The sequence below is a fragment of the Carya illinoinensis genome, chromosome 1 (genome assembly GCF_018687715.1).
Source record: "Carya illinoinensis cultivar Pawnee chromosome 1, C.illinoinensisPawnee_v1, whole genome shotgun sequence".
Taxonomy (NCBI): domain Eukaryota; kingdom Viridiplantae; phylum Streptophyta; class Magnoliopsida; order Fagales; family Juglandaceae; genus Carya; species Carya illinoinensis.
In genome coordinates, this window is record NC_056752.1 from 8,310,606 (window position 1) to 8,331,578 (window position 20,973).

Genomic DNA, 20,973 nt, shown 5'->3' on the forward strand with positions numbered 1-20,973 from the left:
TTCCACAATGAATTAACACCGACTTTTTCTATATGGATCACTCTTTGTGTTTGGCAAGAAGAGAGCTCTTTATTGATGTACTAGGTTCAACTAGTATTAGTCAATTCAAGGTATGAACTCTCTCTTTGATGAGCATCTCATTAAATGATGTGAACTTTAATTATAAAAAACATACATATAAGTTTCTCACTGTGCATTGAAAATGAACTTTGCCAAGATAATCCATAGGGTTAGTATGCACAAAGTGAATTGCACAAAGTAGAGAGATGCATAGGTTCAGGAATTTATTAAGTGAGAACACAAATGCTCAAACTTTGACATATCAAGCATGCACTTTCCTTAAGGAAAAGTTTTGAACCAAACCAGAATTTTTTTTTATATTATATTTTTCTTATTTAAAACTAAAAAACAGAAACATAAAACAAAACAGAAAAATAAAATGCATGTCCTAGGCTAATGCAATAATATAACGGATGCAAGAACATGCAAGTAATCCTATCCATTAACGAGACATGGCATCCTCTTTGACCACCCATTTTGCTTTAAATTTTGGCCTATTCTTTTTATCAACATCACTTTGTATGATCTTTTCTTTATTTTGAAAGCAAAAATCTGCTATTTCACCAATTTTGAGATTTAAAAAATTGATTTGTTGACTCATATCACAAACTTGATTCTCTAGACTATTTCCTTTCCTTTTTGGATTTCTTTCACATCCATTTTTCTTCACTTTATTCAAGTTAAAGCAATTTGGTCTTATATGACCAACAACACCACAATAATGACAAATAGGAATAAACTTACCTTTGGACTTACCTTGTTTGGGCTTCTTTGTCATTGATCTATCATGTGAGGCTCTTGGAACATGAGTTGTAGACACGGCCTTCTTTGGAGTTTCCTCATCTTGACTTCCTTTAACAAAAATGATATCTTTTGATGAGGTGGCAGCGGATGATGAGTCTTTAAGTTCCATACCTTGAGAAGTCATATACCCCAAACCCGTGCGATCACAACTAGATTTTTGAATACTCAACATCTCTTCTAATTTTTGTGTTGCTATTTTTTCTTGAACCTTTTCCAACTCTTTTTCTAATGCAATTTTTTGATCCCTTAATCTTGCTATTTCAATATCAGAAATTTTGAATGCCTCAAACAAGTTATTTTTCTCACTCTCCATATTAGTGAATTTCTTGTACAGCTTCTTGTTGAGTTTCTTTAATTTGATCACTTCTTCACACACATCATTGTAAGCTTCTTGTAAACTCAACTCATGATCATCAACAACTAGAGCAACCTCCGAATCACTATTGTCATCATCACTTTCAGATTTTGTTAGCTCAATATCAGAAAAATCATTAATAACAGTAGAAAAAGCCACAAAAGTATTGTCATAATCAGATGATGAACTTGAAGTTTCAGATTCTGAACTATCACTAAGTGTGACATTCAATGCTTTTCCTTTGCTTTTCTTGAAATTTGGACATTCAATTCTTATATGACCATAACCAGAACATTCATGACACTTTATTTTATCAGATTTTTCTTTATTCCATTTTTCAAAATAATTTTTCTTTGCAGAAAATTCTCTACCTCTTTTTTCCTTTCCACTATACTTTTTATTAAACATGAATTTTCTGAACTTTCTTACTATGAGATCTATATCCTTATTGTTAAGATTTTCTTCATCAGAAAAATCATCTTGATTTTCTTCTATAGTTTTTAAGGCAATAGACTTACCTTTTCTTGCTTGAGGAAGCGAAGATTCATACGTTTGTAAAGAACCCACCAATTCTTCTACCTTTATTGCATCAAGATCTTTACTTTCTTCAATAGCGGTAACTTTGGGTCGAAATCTTTCAGGTAAAGACCTTAGAATCTTCCTCACGATCCTTGAATCCTCCACCTTCTCGCCGAGATTAAACCTGGAATTCACAATATCATTCAGTTTAGCATAAAAATCATTAAAATTTTCGTCTTCCAACATTTTAATCTCTTCAAATTTTGAGGTTAGCATTTGCAATTTTGAATTTTTTACTATTCTTGTGCCTTCATGTGTAACCTCCAAAATATCCCAAGCTTCTTTAGCAATCTCACACATGGAGATTCTTTTAAATTCTTCGGAGGATACCGCCATGGAAATAGCGTTAAGTCCTTTGCTATTCAAATTGCAATTGTTGATTTCATCTTTTGTCCAAGCATCTATAGATGTCTCGGGTTTAGTCCATCCTCGTTCAACCAAATGCCATACACGTTCATCCAAAGACTTGAGAAAAGCCCTCATACGAACTTTCCAATAAGCATAGTTTTCCCCATCGAAGTATGGTGGAACGTATAATGACGTCGACATGATCTACAAGGGCACGGATCACACTCGAATGAGTGAACCACGCTCTGATGCCAATTGAAATTTCCAACGTACCCCTGTAAAACCACAAAATTGTCTACCAATTTTCTTGAACAAATAGGTTAGATCTCAATTGTCAAGATTATGAAACGAATTAAATACTTTAAAATAAATAATCAAACTTGCAAAACACAACGATTGGTTACGAAGGGAAACCCTTTAAAGAACTCTTTAAAGGTAAAACCCTACGGGGCAGCCAAACCCAGGAAAGTCAATCTTATTATTTGAAGAACAATTACAAGCAATAATCAATTACAAAACCTTTGCAATTCGACTCTCTTACTTGCCTAGACAAACGACCCGTTTGTCTTCTACCGCAGTAGCAGCCAGAACCTCTGGCGATCTTCAAATGTTGACCTCCCTTCTGGAACTCCAGAGGCTGAAATCCAATCGATGTTGCTTCGCACTCAAAGCATGATCACACTCAAGAAGATATGAAAAATCCCATGAAAATTCTCAAGTGAATTTTCTCTCATAAACACACAGAATATCCTCTGTAAAATTCGTGGCTTGAAGTCCTTAAGAAGATACAAAACCGAATCCCTTTAAATAGAAAGTCTGGAAAGAGTTCTAGTCGCAGTAGGACTCTGCTGACGGTTAGCAACAGACGCGAAAACGTGTTCCGACGGACTGCTAACATTTCGCGATAATATCTTCTGTTATTGACTAAACTCTGTTCAAAAGAGTTCTAGTCGTAGTAGGACTCTGCTGACGGTTAGCAACAGACACGAAAACGTGTTCCCGACGGACTGCTAACATTTCGCGATAATATCTTCTGTTTTAACTTAAACTCTGTTCAGCTTTCTTCTTGATAAATACCAATCTTCCAGAACTCGATTTTAACCTCAAAGACTTATCTAAACAACACCTAAGACTTCTAGATAGACTCAATATTGTTTAGATACAAATCAATACTTATTTTACATTCATCCAAATTTAATCAAATAATGATAAGATGAACCTTATCATTCATCCAAATTTAATCAAATAATGATAAGATAAACCTTATCATTTAGTCATCTAATCCTAGCCAATTTTTGCCTTTACAAGGTGCTTAAAGAGTTTAGCTCTTATGATCATAATTTACGAGCTACCATTTCGATTTATAGAGGGTGAGTGGTTCCAAACCTATTCTAAGGATTAGGAACATAGGTTTAACATTCATTCATGCCAAACGGTGGTGAAGAATGTTCTTAAAATATATGGACTTGAGAAGGATTTGTTAAAACATTTATTGAAGGGTCAAAGAGTTTACCTTACCATTGATACATGGACATCGGTCTTAGATTTAAACTGTGTGTTTGCTTGCTCATTTTGTAGATAGTGATTGGAGGTTACACAAAAGATTCTTAAGTTTTTTTAATTGCCAATCACAAAGTTGAAATTATTAATTGGCAATAGTAGTGGATAATGTTTCTTCTAATAATACCACACTTGGGTATTTGAAGAATATGGTTAGAGAGGAAAATATGTCCATATTGGGTGGTGAGTTTTTGCACATTCGATATTGTGCCCATGTCTTCAATCTTATTTTGATTGACAGTTTGAAAGATGTTCATGAGTCAGTTGCAAGATTAAGAAATACAATGTGGTTGATGAAATCTTCATCGACTAGATTTAAGAAGTTCAAGACCTTTGTTAATAATACAGCTCTTGAATATAAGAAGATGTTCTGTCTTGATGTTCCTACAAGATGTAATTCAACCTTTTTGATATTAGAAATGACTGAACAATATAGAATAGCCTTTGATGCCTTGGGAGATAAGGACATGCAATATATTCACTTTGAAGATAACGAATGGAGATCAAGGTAGCCCAACGGTATGGATTGGGAAAATATCCAGTTTTTTGTATAATTTTTGTAGTTTTTATGATGTCACGCACCATTTTTGGGTTTTTATATGTATTAGTTAATGAATATTGTCAACAAGTTTTTTCAAGTGAACGAGCAATTGGATGAAATGTATGAAAGTGTTGCTAATTTAAGCATTATAGCATTGAACATGAGGCTCAAGTATGAGAAATATCGGGGAGATTTGAGTAGGATCAATGTTTTGCTATGTGTTGCAATTTTTTTTTACCTACAGTAAAAACTTGATGGAATGGCATATGGGTGGAAAACACTAGCGGGAAGGGATTGGCAGATTGTGTTAAGGGTTAAAGACACCCTCAATAGAATGCATTCAACGGGGGTTAATATAGAGGTTCCACCATCGACCGCGTCGCCTCCTCCCAAAGTGGGGTATGAGGTTTGGCAATACCCATAAGCTTTGAAAGAGTTCAAACCACCAATCAGACTTGGAAAGATACTTGTAAATGGAGTTACATCTATATGTGGAGGAATTTGTTGTTTTAGGTTTGTGGAAGGTAAATGCTGTCAAGTATCATATTATTAGAGAGAGAGCCCATAGTATTTCTGGTCATCCCTCTTTCTACCATAGCTTCAGAGTCTGCATTTAGAACTAATGAGGGTGCATATTAGATCCATTTCGGAGTTTATTGTCTTCTAGCACTAGAGAGGCTTTGATTTGCATCAAAATCGGATCAAAGGAAAGCCAATTTAGGTTCGAGATGTGGTAGACTTTGTGGAGAGCTATAGGGAGGATGATGTTGATAACCCTTGGAGCAATAATTGCTCTTAATTTACTCGTTGCTATTGCTTATATAGATTATATTATATTTATTTGATAAACTTAATTTTAATATCAATTGTTGTATGATCAACATCAAAAAAAGATGCGCCATCTCAATCTACATTGGCCACACATTGATAGTCTGATACACCGTTGGTATGTTATTAATTTTTTTTTTTTTTTTGTTCATACTTATGTTATTATTTTTTCTAATTGATGTTCTTTTCTTTCTTAGACATCATGTGATTCATCTCATTTTCATCCTTGTTTGTTTGTTTGTTTGTCTTTTTTGTTTTCTTTTTTTTCTTTTTTTTTTTTTTTTTGTGATGTCACTTGGAATTGGAAGGGACTAAGTTTGGGCCTTTAGCAAATAATTTCTTATTTTGTTATTTATTTCCATTTTTTATGTATTATAATATGTAACATTGTTATTCTTAAGTTATTCAAACTATTTGTAATATTTTTAAATTAATTGATAATAGTTTTAGATTAATATGTAACAATCTTGGACTACTTTCTAATATTTTAGAATTAATAGTTAGCAACTTTATAAGGTTTATTTATACTTGGGCATAAGATTTAATTTTATATATCTTAGGTTTTCATATTCTATATTTATTTTGAGAATATTTGAAGTGAAAAAGGTTCTAGGTCCAAAATTTAGCCCAAAACACTCCAAAAACATATTGTGGGCCAAAAAATACAAAAACAAGTTTTGGACCCAATGGTGAGAAGACAGCCCATGGCCCACTCCCTCCCAATATCCAGGATAGGGCACCCTCCCAAGCAAGACGAGGTCATGGCCAAGGCTAGGTGGACTTGCTACCCGCCCGCTAGGGCCAGTAGCCGGCCTACTAAATGTTACCACAAGCTAGCTATATTTATAAACAAAACTAGATGTTAATTGCTTGTTATGAATATGGGAATAAGGTGTCATACAGTGCAATACAATTAAGAAATTGTCTTCTAATTTTGTTGTATGCCAAAAACCTTTGGAGCTTTTGACTTGGGATTTCTTTCAATTTCTTCTTCCTCTTTTAAATATAATGTACAATACTGGCAAAATGGGCCAATCTCAACCAAGAGATTGAGGGTTGGGCTCACTATCAACTGGTTGGCATATTATAAATTTTGGCTTAGTTAGGTCAACCTTGATTAACCTCGATCGTGAGAGGCTTAGTCACCATTTTATCAGTCAATACTAAACTAATCAGGTTGGTTCAAATGATTAGCTATAAAGAAAATATTTTGATTTACAAAAAACTCCATCCATCATCGATATTTGATCACCTAGTTTCATATTTGATTAGCTATAAAGAAAAGTCATGTAACTGAACACCTAGGTTCATATTTGATCACAATAACTAATTAATTATTCATAATCAATTTCAGACACAACAAGATGTTATCAGAATCATCAAGATTTCAATGGAAAGTCAATATATCTAATGACATAGATGGCTAATTTGACTACTCTTTTAGAGAATGAAGAATATAAGAATAACACGAGTATATATATAAGATTCTCAATTAAATTGGAGCACTTTCCAATAAAGACTAATATAAAGTAGACTATTAATGCTTAAAAAGAAAATGATGTTAGATACCAAGATGCTTGTAAGGAAAATCCTTGATTTATTTTATACCATTTTGTGTTACTTTCATCCAAGACTATGTTGTTGTTGGATATGACTCGTCAACTCGGACACAACTTCTTTGTTTTTTAATCTATACTTAATTTATTTAATCCAATCTAATACAGTAGCAAGAAGAAACCATTCCGAATCACAAAAAACATGCAATATCCAGAATCAAATAGAATAAAAGTTTAAGTGAGCACCTCTCTCATATTTGAGCCCAATAACTAACTATCCAAAATCCAATTCATAGATAACTTACCATTATTACTATCATTAACGAGTTCAAAAGAAAATCAATATATCTTAAATATTACATAGACAATTTGACATCCTTTTTGAGGTATCAAAAACAAAATAATAACAAGAGTATATAAGATCTTTCATGAAGTTGTAGCATCTTTGTAGCCAATAATGATTGATATAAAGAAGACTCATAACAGTAAAGAAGAAAATGATGAAAGATACCAAGAAACTTGTACGGAAGACCAGGGGATCTACTTCATACCATTTTCTGTCACCTGCATTTGAAGATTGGGTTCGTGTTGGATATGACTTGTTTACTTTGGTGCAACTTTTATCTAGTGGTGGTCCACAAAGAAATGGGTTTCCTTCATAGCTGCTTTTCTCAAATGTTCCAAATTGTGCTTTCATATCTGGAAGTTTGCCTGATAAGTTGTTGTGAGCCACGTTGAATACCTCAAGAAAGTTTAGATAAATCAATACTAAAGGAATTTCTCCACTCAAACTATTATGGGAGAGATCTAAGCTTTCCAAAAGAGCCAAGTTTGAGAATGTCTTTGGAATAGTACCATCCAATTGATTATGAGATAAGTTCAATGCAATGATTGAAGATATTTTCCCTAATTCCAGTGGGATGCCCCCTGTTAGGTTATTGCATGACAAATCCAATCCAGACATATGTGCAAGTACAGAACCCTTATAAGAGAGGGACATATATTTGGTTACGAACTCAATCCTTACTTCTGCATCATAATATCCAAAACTCCGGTAAATTTTGACACTCTTCTCTAGGAGACCTTTATACGTGTAAGGTACCCTATCTAGACTCACAAGAACACTTTCTCTAAAAGAGTAGCTAAAATTAGTAGCCCCTATCTTCCCAAAATATATATTGTGAAAGCATTGTGGTATGGTCCCATAAAAAGCATTATTGGAAAGATCCATTATGCTTATCATCTTTAACAAACACAACTGATTCGGGATTATACCCGTGAAATGATTTCCACTCAACAAAAGTATTTTTAAGTCTTGAAGTTGTTTGATTTCAACAGAGATGCTACCTGAAAAGCTGTTATCTCTCATGTCCAACGTCAAAAGAGATGAGAAATTGAATAGACCTTTCGGTATTGATCCTGTGAATTTGTTCCCTTGCAAATATAGGTGTTCAAGGTTTGGAAGATTCAAGCAAACAGGTAAAGATCCCATAAATAAGTTATGGGAAAGGTCTAAAGTACCTGTCACACTTAGATCACATGGGATTTGACCATAAAAACTATTGTTAGCCATGATAAGAGCCACAAAGTTTGTAATGTTTCCGATCAATCCTTTGGGGATCACACCTGAGATGTCGTTTTGGCTAATATCTAAATAGCTCAAGTGAGAATATCTTGAATTAACCATCGGTAGAATACTGGTGAATTGATTTCCACTCATTTGCAAAGTCGATGCTAACTTCAATTGCTCTAATAATATTTGGCCATGAAAGTTGTTAAAAGCAAGGTTCAAATCCATAAACTGCGACATATTGCTAGCCAGTTCTCTTGGGATTTCACCCGAGAATTCATTGAAGGACAAATCCAAGGCTTCCAAAATAGTCATGTCACCAATTGAGGAAGGAAGATTACCTTCAAAATGATTATGGGAAAGATTTAGATAGTTTAAATTTGGATACATCTTCCCAATGTTTTCTTGAAGTTTTCCCGCCATTTGATTGTTTGAGACATCCATCCGAGACATATAAGTGTGCTGCTGTAGTTGGAAATGCAAATGACCCATGAAGAAATTATCCCGAAGTTCCAGGCCTTTTAATCTCGTATTGTTTGCAACCAACCAATTTGAGAAGCTTCCTTTCAACTTATTATAAGAGAGATCAATTACTTCCAACTCATGCTGGTCGAGGAGAAATGTAGGAATATTGCTAGCAAGCTTGTTCAAGCTACAATTAGTCATTTGAAGAACCTTTAGCTGAAACAAAGGAACCCAACCTGCGGGATTTTCAGTTTCTATCTCAAGCTTGTTGTTTTCGTTAAAGAATCTAATCACCTCAAGCTTAGAGTGATTGGCAAATAAGCTGAGTGAGAATAGCCCCTCAAATTGATTATAACTAAAATCAATGTACTCGAGAGATGTTTGGCTCGCTCCCACATAAGAGGAAATATCTCCTTTGAAGTGGTTCTCAGAAACATCTAAAAATCTAAGAGATGTCATATTGTTTATGCATGGAGGAAGGATCCCCTCAAATCCATTAAGAGATAAATCTAACTCCTCAAGCTTCTTCCATGTGCAGAATTCTGTCAAATGGAAGAGCATCATCAACATTACTAAACATGAATGGTCTATTGTTGTGCTTTGAAATTGAAAACAAGGTCATAAATAAATATTCAAAATTAACCATTCTCCTTCACTTGTGTTAATATTCCTTACTAACAATAGATGGTTAGGGAAATGCTAACAAGTGAAAATGCTTGATTTTATATATAGTTGATCATTACCTCGAGTAGGTAGAGTGCCGTTGAGTTCATTGGAAGATAGTAACAGGGCCTTGAGAGAAAATAGTTCCCGAATAGAAGGAGAAACACTTCCTATGAACAAATTTTCGCTGATATCCAAAATCTCCAACTTGCTAAAATTTGCCAAATCTACAAGAGATAGTGTTAAGAATATCATTAGACACAGCATACTGACTGATCATATTATAAAGATGGGTTGATTCTATTTTCCACCTGCCAATTATCACTGTTTTGATTGGCAATGACATGTGCCAAAACGTCATAATTAAAAGCCCAAAGAATAATATATAGGATGAACCAAATCATGAACCTGTATGAAAGATCGACATACGTACCATTTATTGGCTATGATCCTGTGAACTTATTCCCAGCAAGATTCAAATTCTTTAGGGATTTGATTGCAGCAAGTGACTGTAAAATAATGTTACTTCCTTACGTAAAAACTTTCCATATACGTGATAAGGCTCTGCTAGGGTTTTGCCTTGGTTTGCTAGGTCTCCGTTCGGGTGCATGGCGGCCCCTGATGGCCCGCCGCCCATGGCAGTTCCAGCTCGGTCCTTCGCTGACCTAGTCTCTGCAGTGCCTCAACCATTGCCGGAGATGGAGGTCTCTTTCCGTCAGCCGAAAACCATTGATGGAGAGCTGGTGTTTACGTTTTCAGTGGATGAGATTGAAAAGCTTGCCCAACCGTTTCGTTATTCCATTGTTCTGAAATTCCTCAAACAAAGGCCCTCATTGGATGCGGTGAGATCTTTCATTCGAAACCGTTGGGGGTTGTCAAGTATGCCCGTGGTGTCGGCGATGCAGCGTCCTCGACATGTTTTTGTGAGGATGGCTAACGAGATGGACTTCAACAAGGCCCTGTCCAGAGAATCCTGCGAGGTTAACGGCACGTTTTACAGGCCTTTTGCATGGACACCAGATTTTGATGAAAACTATGAGCCATCGTGTGTACCTGTTTGGGTGTTTCTCCCTGGACTTCCACCGAGTTTTTACCAGCCTTCAGTGTTAAAGATGCTCACAGCCCCGATCGGTAGGTTCATACGATGTGATAATTCCACTGCGTGTGCAACGCGTACGGACGGTGCTCGGGTTTGTCTTGAAGTAGATTCCTCAAAAGCGCCGATCAATTATTTCTGGATAGGTAAACCAGGGGTTCCGAGAAGTAGAAGGCAGGAAATAATCTTTGAAACACTTCCGGCATACTGTTCTACCTGCAAGTGCCAGGGACATAATGCCCAAACGTGTCGCAGGGGAATGGATCAAAAGAAGCCGATGCGAGAAGCTAAGAGATGGGTAAAAGTGGATGTGAAGCCAACGGAAGAGAGGGTGGTAGTGGCCGAACCAACGACTTCGAGTAATCCCAAGACGGACGTGCAACCGGAGTGTTTGGCTCCTCGTGTGGATGATGCAGCTACTGAGCATCCTAATTTTGATGGGAAGGGATTTCTGGAGGATGAACATGAAGCTGGGAAAGTAGATATATCGGAGGTGCAGAGGGATTGTACGTCTCCTAAGTTCCCACGGCAGTCACTAGACCCGGTTTGTGCAGGGGATCCAAGTTCTTCTAATGGCATCCCGAGTCAAGAGAATGAAGGTGGTATGAATTTGATTAGTGAGATGTGTGTGGAGAAGGGTGCAGTTTCGTACTTGGGTTTGAACGACAGGGAAGGGCCGAATATTGATCTTCCTGATTTTCAAGTCACAGAACTATTGGAGGACGGATCGAGTTTGAATGATGAGGTGATGATCATACCGGATTCCATTGGAGAGCAAGTGGAACGCCTGACCCATGCAGACGGAGATGAGAAAGGCAACACCGAGTTGTTTGAAGAAACACAGTCAGATCATGAAGATGCGAAAATTAGTATGAAAGAGGATATGCGAAAGGAATATTGCACAGACTCGGAGGGCATGACCAAAAAAGTCGGTAAGCTTCCGAAAAGAAATTCCACACGGGCTGTTATTCGTCCTAATAAACTTAATTTATGATTAGTTCAATTCTATTTTGGAACATACGGGGAGTTCGCTCCTCCAAGTTAAGGTTGTGGAAAATTCTTAAACAATTCAAGCCTAATATTATAGCTTTGGCTGAGCCTTTTTTGAGGGAAGATAAAATTCCAGCCCTTTTGGGGAAGTATAATTGTACTAGTTTTGTTACTAATGAGGTGCATAGTGGGAAAATCTGGTTGTTATGGAATTCTGAGATTTCTATACAGTGGTTGCGGGGGTCGAACCAATTTGTTTCTGTGAAAGTTGAGGAGAAGGGGTTCGTCTTTATTCTTACTATAGTTTATGCTAAATGTAACCCTGTTGAAAGGAAGCATTTCTGGGATGATTTGGTTGAGATGAGTTATGGGAATCTTCCGTGGTTGCTTTGCGGCGATTTTAACATTATCAGAGAGGACTCGGAACGACGGGGGGGACTCCCTCGGCCTTTCTCTGCTATGGGAGATTTTAATATTTGCCTTCAAAACTGTGGTGTGATGGACATGAGATCACAAGGCGCGTCGATGACTTGGTGCAATGGCCACAGCGGCCTGTCCCGTAGTTGGGCAAGGTTAGATCGCTGCTTCCTTAATCCTAATTTTCTTAATTGTTTTCCTAACGTTTTCTCTCAGGTATTGCCTCGTAACACGTCTGATCATGCTCCCTTAGTGATTCAAATGGGTGAAGATCCTTTTAGGTATGGGCCTAGCCCTTTTCGCTTCCAATTTATGTGGACTGACCATGCAGATTTCCTTAGCTTCATGGAGGGGATTTGGAATCAAGCTGGTTTTGGTGCTGGTCTTTTTAAGTTATCCTCCAAGCTTAAAAGACTCAAGGTGGCACTTAGGGATTGGAATCAGCGTGTTTTTGGGAGGACGGACGTGATTATCAAGGAGCTTGAGCAGCGTATAGATCGCATTGAGAATAGCCTTCAGAATTCTTATTCTATTGAGGATGATAATGATCTCTTGGCTGCTAACTTGGAACTCCTAACTTGGAAGGGTCGGGAAGATATTCGCCTTTCTTATATGGCTAAGAATAGATGGCTTAAAGATGGGGATAATAATTCTAAGTTTTTCCATGCGTATCTTAATGCTAAGAAGCAGAAGAGGGTTACTGATATGGTTCTGGCAGATGGTACTCATTTAAATAACCCTCTTGAGATCCATAAAGCGGCAGTTGATCATTTCAACCAGTTTTTGAGTGAGAATAGTATTCGTGATTTCCCTAGTTTGCAAGATTTGATTTCCCCGGTGATTACTACAGATGAGAATATGAGGCTTTGCATTACCCCGTCGATTGATGATATTAAGGACGCTTTGTTCAGTATTCCTATTGATAGTAGCCCGGGTCCGGATAGTTTTGGTTCCGGTTTCTTCAGGTTCTGCTGGGAGATTGTTAAAGAAGACCTTTTGGAGGCGGTTTCTGAGTTTTTTCAACATCAGTTGCTTCCCAGGTATTATTCTGCATCTTTTATTGTTTTAATCCCCAAGGTTGATTCTCCTACGGGTTTTGATAAGTTCAGACCTATTAGTTTGTGTTCTGTGGTTTATAAGATTTGTGCTAAGATTTTGGTGAGTCGTCTTACGAACTTGCTTCCTAAGATGATTTCCCAGGAGCAAGGGGCCTTTATCCCTGGTCGTAGTATTTTTGAAAATATCAGTCTTACTCAAGAGATGGTCCATTCTATTAACAAAACTATCTATGGGGGAAATGTTTTGGTTAAGCTTGATATGTCTAAGGCTTATGATAGAGTGAATTGGAGGTTCCTTATTCACGTTCTGGGTGTGTTTGGTTTTTCCTCTCAGTTTTGTGACTTGATTAACCTTTGTATCTCCTCTCCTTGGTATTCTATTATGTTGAATGGTACCTCTTTGGGTTTCTTTAAAGGTGAGCGTGGTCTGAGGCAGGGTGACCCGCTCTCTCCTTACTTATTTGTCATTATGCAAGAGGTGTTATCTCGGTTGCTTAAGAAAGCTTTTGTTAATGGTAATATTGGTAGGTTTTCTCAAGCCAGAGGTACTCCCCTCATTTCCCACCTTATGTATGCGGATGATATTGTTATTTTTACTAATGGTGGGAAAAAGTCTATGAGAGGGCTGATGGAGGTTCTTAATCTATATGAGAATTGGACAGGTCAAGTTCTTAATAAGAATAAAAGTGCGATTTTGTTTTCTAACAAAATTTCTAATACTAGAAAGTCCTCCATTCTCCGTATGACTGGTTTTTCAGAAGGTTCTTTTCCCTTTAAATATTTGGGTGTTCCTATTGTGGTGGGTCGACTGAAGGTTTGTGACTTTGGTGATTTGATTGGGAATTTTAATAAGAAAATTGCAGGGTGGAAAATGAAAATGTTATCTACTGGGGGCCGTGTGATTCTTTTACGTCATGTTTTATCGAGCATGGCAATTCATCTCATGGCAGTTCTTCATGTTCCTAATGGTGTTTATAGGGTATTGAATAGGATTATGAGTTCCTTCTTCTGGGGTGATGTTGAAGGGAAAGGTAAAAGGAAGTGGGTGGCTTGGAAACATATTTGTCATCCTACTGAAGAAGGCGGTCTGGGTATCCGGGACTTTGAAGATGTTCAGAGGGCCTTACATATGAAATTTGCTTGGCGTCTCCTTCAGGGTCATTCTTTATGGGCAGATTTCTTTAGAGGCAAGTATGTGCAAGGTAATCATTTATCCCTCTTGAATCCTACTAAGGGAACTAGATTTTGGAAAGCTATTGTGCATTGTATCCCGGAGGTTTTAAATAATTCTAAGTGGCTTGTGAAGGAGGGAAATGTCTCTTTCTGGTATGATAATTGGGTGGATGGGGGTCCTATTGGGGATCAGTTTCCCGTTATTGAGAGGCCTTTGCTTAGAGTTAAAGAGTGTCGGATTGACAATGGGTGGGATATTACTCTTTTGGAAAGATTAGTGGGTCAACATAAAGCCCTTGAGTTGTTTCAGTTTTTGGCTACGAGGAAGGATGGTCAGGATATCCTAATTTGGATGAAGGATAATAATGGAAATTTTAGTACAAAAAGTGCTTGGGACTGTATTCGTGTGAAAGCTCCTTTGTTACCTTGGGCCCATTGGATTTGGCATACTCATGTTCCCAAGAAAATTTCTGTCATGATGTGGAAGGCTTATCATAATTGTTTGAGTGTGGATGAGAAGATCAAGAGGATTGGAATTCCTATTGTGTCTAAATGTAATTGCTGTGCTAGGGGACATTTAGAGGATTTAAATCACGTTCTTTGTACTGGAGATTTTGCCAGACGTATGTGGCGGTTGGCAGCGACTCATTTAGGTGTCCATATGGGTGTTTTCCATACTTGGAAGGAGCAAATTAATTTCTGGTTTCGTCGTGCTGGTAAGTCTTCTCAGTTAAGGATTATCTTTGGTATTCTCCCCTCTATTATTTCTTGGCAGCTTTGGAATAGACGTTGTAAAGCTCGGGTTGAGGATAAAGTGGATTCAGTTCAGTCAGTTTGGCATGTTGTTAAGTTGTGGATCCGGAGGATTATGCCTTTATTTATGAAGGTTTCTAGGATTTCTAACCTTGATGTTGATATTCTGAAAAGGTTGGATATCCCGGTTTTATATCCTAAGCTCCGGCAACCTCGTGTGATCAGATGGAAGAGGCCACCTCAAGATTGGATGAAGCTTAATTCTGATGGTAGTAGCTTAGGGAACCCAGGACCAGCTGGTGCTGGAGGGGTTATTCGTGATAGTCTTGGTAGGATTCACTCAGCTTATTCGGTCTTTTTGGGTCATGGGTCTAATAATTACGCTGAGTTGAGAAGTTTGTTGGAAGGGGTTAGAAGGTGTCACCAGTTTGGTTTCCGTCGGGTTGAGATTGAGATTGACTCTCAAATGATTGTCCGCTGGTGTACTAAGGGTCAGTGTACCATTTGGTACCTAGAGGATTTTTGGGAGGAATTGAGGGGTCTTTTGGGTTGTATGGAGTATCGCTTGAACCATGTGTTTTGTGAAGGTAATGCGGTGGTTGATTTTTTAGCCAAAATGGGAGCTGGGGGTTTAACTATGGATTGGTCTTTTAACGATACTCTACCTGAACAGCTTCGTGGTCTGCTTCGTTTGGACAGAATTGGTCTCCCTTATTTGCGTAAAGTGTAGTGCCTGGTACGTTTCTCGCTTTTTTTGTTTTCTTGACTCTTTTATGTTGATTGTTTTGCAGGTGCTTTGGTTTGTGGTTCTAGTTTCTGCTTTCTTGTTGAGTTTAGGCCTGTTAGTTTTTTCTGGTCATTTTGTCTTTTGGATTGTTTGTTTGGACACTTGGTTTGGGTTAGTTTCTTAGTGCTTATATTGTACACCCCCAAGTGTTTTAAATGTTACCACGGTATTCCTCCGCCACAAGTGAGGGTTTTCTAATAAAATTGGGACGGGGCTGCTATGTGGGTGGCTACCGGCTCTTTCTAAAAAAAAAAAAAAAGTGACTGTAAAATACTGCTCTTGTTGAGGGAACAGAAACTAAGATCTAATATCTCCAAATTCTCCAATCTTGACAAGCTTTCCCAACCTGTGCTTATTTTTATTTTATTTTATGTAACAGGAAGGAAAAACAATTATATGTACGATGATGTGCATTGAAGACTATTAATGTTTTAGAGCTTAGGAAACACATGAAAGATTCAGACCTTTGGACATGCACCAATACTTAACAATTCATACCTCCTTCCCCATTTCCTCGTAATCCCAAACCCTGATTCTTTGCAAGACTCAGTGTCGTAAGGGATGTAAGCCTACTCAGAGATGGTAAGATGCTATCATCGAAGCAATTTTCATCGAGGATTAATGTCTGCAAGTTTTTCAGTACTGCCAGCCTTTCGAAACCTGAAGAAATTTATAGGAAGAGAACACAAAATACAACTTTATCAAGAAAATTATTCGAATTTGCTCTTCAAAGTTATCACTTCTAGCATCTATGTTTCTAAGCCACGACTAAAGGGGGCTCCTGATCTTCCTTTTCCAACTAAAATAACACTTACCTTCATTGAAGCCATTGTTGCTTATATCCAGCGTGTTCAAGTTTCTCAACCCAACTAATGCTGAATTCCAAATTAAAGATATAGAAAAATAAGTTGGAAATATATCTGTCCAATAATATATACTAGAAAAAGTATGAGATCGTAATGCCCTTATTTGATAATAAGATATAAGAGACTTACCTTGGGCTGGAAAGTAACCAACCAACCCATTCCAAGTAAAGATTTAAGGTCTTGAGCGAAGTGATAGCACCCAAAGATTGTAGTATACTATGGTTGTTAAAGAAGTTATAACCAAGGTTTAAACTTTCCAGATTTCTCAAGCTTGAGAAGTTTTCCAATCCTGCAAAGCATTTTAACAAGAAATTACTTTATATATCTGAGTGGCTTTAGACTCTTTGAATTACTTCACGACTCTGTTTTAAATGGATGCCCCTTTTATAATTTATGAATGCCCTCATTTATGAGGGTTGTGAAATAATAAAAGTCTCTATCATTACTTGGGATTCGGTGACATTGGTAACCCGAACTTGTTCTATCTAATTCTATCAGCAAGGCTATAGCAGTCAATAAATTGTCATTTATCGCTTTTGGGAAGTTAAAAACGTGCTTTAACAATAGTAATTGGCTAAATATCTTGTAGGTTGAAACCACAAGTCCATCAATACAAAATTGTTAAAGAAGTTTTTATAAAACTTGAATTCAAAATAGAAATATACTTGGGTTAGAATTTTTACTTGAACCCCAAATTTATGATGAGAGATACCAATTAACAACACATCAGAATAGGGTCAAAGGGTAAGAGTTTAACAATAGAAACTGCTCATTCCTCACAACATACTTTCATCTACTATCCATCCATTAATCGCATTAAGGGATAAATCAAGACTTCTTAACTCCTTGAAAGGCTCCAACAGAGACACATTTAGTGACCATACCTCAGCAACAGTTTTTGGTGTGATGTAATATGTATTGCCGAGGGATGATTTTAAATTATCGAGGGACAGTTCTGTCACATGTCTTGTGGTGAAGTTGCACGTGACCCGCTCCCAACCGCAGCACTCACTCTTTGAGTCATCTTCAACCCAAGAAGGAAGAAGATGCTCTGAAGAAGTGTAAGGGTTGGACATAAGAAATGACTTCAATTGAAGCTGACCAATTCTCTCTTCCTCCAAGCAACCGTTGTGCTCATGAATTTGAACAAAAACCACTAAAACTCACATCAAAACTTTCATTGAGAAATAATATTGTAAGACTCCCATCTTTGTTTCTATCTGAAACTTGCTTGCTTGGCTGTGGTGGGAGTATCGTGGCTTTCACAATATATATAAAGATTTTAAAAGGGGAATGGGAATACTGGACTTTGAGAAACTATCTCATCTCATCTTATATAATTATTATAAATTTTTTAAAATTTTATATAAAATATAATAAATAATTTATTTTTTTAAAATTTTAAAATAAAAATAATATTAAAAAATTATATTATAATAATATTTTATTTTATTTTTAATAAAATATTTCTTCTTATCTCATCTGAACTGTGTAACTAAACAACACATAAATTTTTGTTTGAAATTTAAACCTTTAGAAAATTAGATATATGGAGATATTGGTTTATCTTAATTTATTCAATATTGTTGAAAAGTCTAAGGCCGTTTGGATCAATTATTCGTAGTCTTCAAGAATTATTGAATTTTTATTATTGAATTGGTGGTACAAAATATAGGTGTTAGATTTAAATATATTCAAGAGTTTATATTAGATATAAGTTTTAAATAAAAAAAATACATAATTGCTTCAAAAAGGCAGAAACCATTAAAGTACAAGATGGGTCTTAATTTCTGGTGTGGAAACTGGAAAGTTGGGGATAGCGTGATTTGTTTGGGGGTGGGGGTGGTGTGGGGGGAGTGGTTTGGGTTGGGGTGGGGAGAGGTAATGAGAATGCTTTGAATAATTGGCGCTGATTGATAGACTAGGATGATGGTCCATTCTAGATGGCTTCAAAAAGGCAGAAACCATTAAAGTACAAGGTGGGTCTAAATTTCTAGTGTGGAAACTGGAAAGTTGGGGATGGCGTGATTTGTGGTGGGGGGTTTTTGGGGAGGGGGTGGGGGGTGGGGGGGGAGAGGTAATTATAATGCTTTGAATAATTGGCGCTGTTTGTCCATTCTCAACAAGCTAGTCACGTTTTGGAAAGTCGCCTCTTTACCTAATTTTTTGAAAACTTTCGAGTACTCGTGTTATAACAGATTTTGAGTCAAACTCCTTAGAAATTTCATCTAAACTAAACAAGATTTCATCTGGATGAAGGAATATTTCACTGGCGGGCCACGTTAAAATTTTTTTTTTTATCAATAAAGTGTTTCAACCTAGGCACGTTAAAATTTGTGATAGAATTTAGAGAAGAAATTACTCAGAGATGTGATGAAAAACCAAATTACAGAGATCATCCAGAAAATATAATTAAAAAGAAAGTAAAAAGCAAGTTCACAAAAAGAAAAAGATGACGTCGAAACTCCCCAGATCTTTTCACGGGCTCTGAGCCCTCGAAAGATCATTCCCCCGCCACGGGCTTTGAGCCCACTTAAGATTTACACTCCAAGGGCCTCGAGCCCACGTACGTCCAGCCCTAAGCATCTGAGCCCACGACCCATTAGCCCACGGGCATCTGTGCGATGTGGAGAACCCCTGCGTTCGGAACCTGTTCCCTCTACCTGTTTGTTTTCAGAAAGAAAGAACCTGCATCCATTTCATAACGATTAGCAAGACTGATGCAGCCACCGCCTACGGGACTGATTTTTGTTATCTGGGTTGCCTTTCCTTCTGACAAAATCCATTCACGCACTGGATCTTCACTCATTACAGCCTCTGAAAAATAACTAATACCGATTAATTGAGCCAGCGCAAATAAAACATAGGTTCCAGAAAAAATATATATATAAATTTTCTGTGATAACATCAGGCCCATATATATATAAATATAATTCACACCAATAAATGATGGCAGTGTCAAGAAATTCATATGCTAAAACCATTACAGCACAAATTAGTGACAGACAACTAAATTCAGCTGAAAAAAGTCTCGAAAAATAGAAAACATTTCTTTTCCAGTGATGTTCGTACGTACCGGCAAATGGCTTGTGCTTGGTGGAATAGAGCCTAGGAAGACGAGGGAGAGGAGGGAAGCAAGAGCCGAGAGAGATGACTCCCACGTGTGCCACCATTATCTACAAAAAAGCCACCACTGGGTCGGGGGACCGTGGCTCAGGCTAACTGGCTTGCCCGTTTCTAGTGGTTACTGGCCTTTTCCGTTTTTCGGATTGAGCAGTGAGAGCATTTGCATTCCATTCATAAAATTTTCTATAATTTAATTAAAAATATCATTCTTTAAAACTTTTTCTTAAATTTTAGGTTCGATTTGACATTAAGAAATTCTCATCTCAATCTCAAAATTCTCATCTCATCATTACAACTTTCTCAAATCTTCATATAAAATATAATAAATAATTTAATTTTTTCTTAACTTTTTCAAATCCTAAAACAATAATAATATTAAAATGTAATATTTTAATATTTTATCTTAAAATTCAAAATTCTCATCTTACTACCAAACCGAACCATCATCTTTCAAAAACCTCATACATCTCATTTCCTATACTTTTTCTATTCTATTAAAATAATATTTCTCTATTATTTCTTTATTACTTTTTTCTCACTTTTATTTACAAACTTAATTACTCAATATTTTTTTGTTATGTTTTGAACTATTACTCTAGTAAATATTTTAAACAAAAATTTAAATTATTTTTTGTGGGTATGATAATATTTTTAAAATTATTTTTTTATATTTTCGTAATTATTTAAATTATTTTTAAAATTATTATTTAAAACTATAACAAAATTAAGTATGATAGAAAGTGTAGATGATTGAGAGAATAATTTATTTTATGTATTAGAATAAAATATTGATAAAAAATAGTTTAGAGAATAAATAGTGGTCTCCAAATATGGGAAATCACTGTTCATTCCCTAATTATTTTTCCTAAAATAGGGATCTGGATGTAGGAGGTATTTTGATCAAAACCTTATAATAAACCACAAATTATAAGGAATCCAGTGCTTTGGGGTACTAGATGTGAATGCTTTGACGAGAAGATAACGATGTGTTTGCAATCGTAACCGAGGGCCCCTTATGGTCAAGGCTTATTTCAGTATTTAAATGCAACTGCAAACAACATATAGTGTTTCGAGGTTGGGGAGGTTGAGTAGCATTACTCTTTTTAGAATGTGTAATTTTCTTGTATTCTTTTTAAAAAAATGTCTATTATAAAAAAAATAAATAAATAAATAAAATAAAATAAAATTTAGGTACGTCTTAAATTTACTCTATTTTTTTAAGATGAACGTTTGAAACTCCTGGTTTGGTTATACAAACTAAACCATCTTATATCATCTCATATAATCATTACAAATTTTTTTAATTTTCATACAAAATATAATAAACAATTCAAATTTTTCAAAATCCAAAATAAAAATTATGTTATAACAATATTTT

General features: G+C 36.3%; 2 protein-coding genes and 1 long non-coding RNA gene across 5 annotated transcripts; all 3 read right to left on the bottom strand.

Moving 5' to 3' along the window:
- Positions 1–6,902: 6,902 nt before the first annotated feature.
- LOC122309179 (receptor-like protein 1) lies at positions 6,903–9,896 on the bottom strand. 2 transcript variants are annotated; one of them, XM_043122567.1, is made up of 3 exons: positions 9,763–9,896; positions 9,410–9,556; positions 6,903–9,208 (listed from the first exon to the last, which is right to left on the bottom strand). In XM_043122567.1, the coding sequence occupies exon 3, from the start codon at positions 9,123–9,125 to the stop codon at positions 6,981–6,983; it is 2,145 nt and encodes a 714-aa protein (XP_042978501.1). In that variant the 5' UTR covers positions 9,126–9,208; positions 9,410–9,556; positions 9,763–9,896; the 3' UTR covers positions 6,903–6,980. The 2 variants fall into 2 exon arrangements, with proteins under 2 accessions (XP_042978501.1, XP_042978492.1); XM_043122558.1 differs by having other exon boundaries at positions 6,903–9,556.
- Positions 9,897–15,866: 5,970 nt separating this feature from the next.
- LOC122309191 (receptor-like protein 56) lies at positions 15,867–17,752 on the bottom strand. 2 transcript variants are annotated; one of them, XR_006242375.1, is made up of 4 exons: positions 17,354–17,752; positions 16,599–16,758; positions 16,419–16,478; positions 15,867–16,263 (listed from the first exon to the last, which is right to left on the bottom strand). XR_006242375.1 is itself a non-coding variant. In XM_043122575.1 (4 exons), the coding sequence occupies exons 1-3, from the start codon at positions 17,543–17,545 to the stop codon at positions 16,421–16,423; spliced, it is 507 nt and encodes a 168-aa protein (XP_042978509.1). In that variant the 5' UTR covers positions 17,546–17,752; the 3' UTR covers positions 15,867–16,263; positions 16,419–16,420. The 2 variants fall into 2 exon arrangements, 1 of the variants encoding a protein (XP_042978509.1); XM_043122575.1 differs by having other exon boundaries at positions 17,257–17,752.
- A 1,088-nt stretch (positions 17,753–18,840) lies between these two features.
- LOC122301705 lies at positions 18,841–19,753 on the bottom strand. Its single transcript, XR_006240217.1, has 2 exons — positions 19,546–19,753; positions 18,841–19,286 (listed from the first exon to the last, which is right to left on the bottom strand). It is a non-coding gene; the product is annotated as an uncharacterized LOC122301705 (long non-coding RNA).
- Positions 19,754–20,973: the final 1,220 nt, after the last annotated feature.

Excerpts from the sequence above, each read along its gene's own strand:
- LOC122309179 (XM_043122558.1), bottom strand. The coding sequence starts at position 9,236 with ATGTTGATGATGCTCTTCCATTTGACAGAATTCTGCACATGGAAGAAG.
- LOC122309191 (XM_043122575.1), bottom strand. The coding sequence starts at position 17,545 with ATGTCCAACCCTTACACTTCTTCAGAGCATCTTCTTCCTTCTTGGGTT. Across the intron at positions 16,759-17,256 it reads TGGATGGATAGTAGATGAAA|GATTGGAAAACTTCTCAAGC; the intron begins GTATGTTGTGAG and ends AATGCTTTGCAG. Across the intron at positions 16,479-16,598 it reads TGGTTACTTTCCAGCCCAAG|CATTAGTTGGGTTGAGAAAC; the intron begins GTAAGTCTCTTA and ends TTTGGAATTCAG.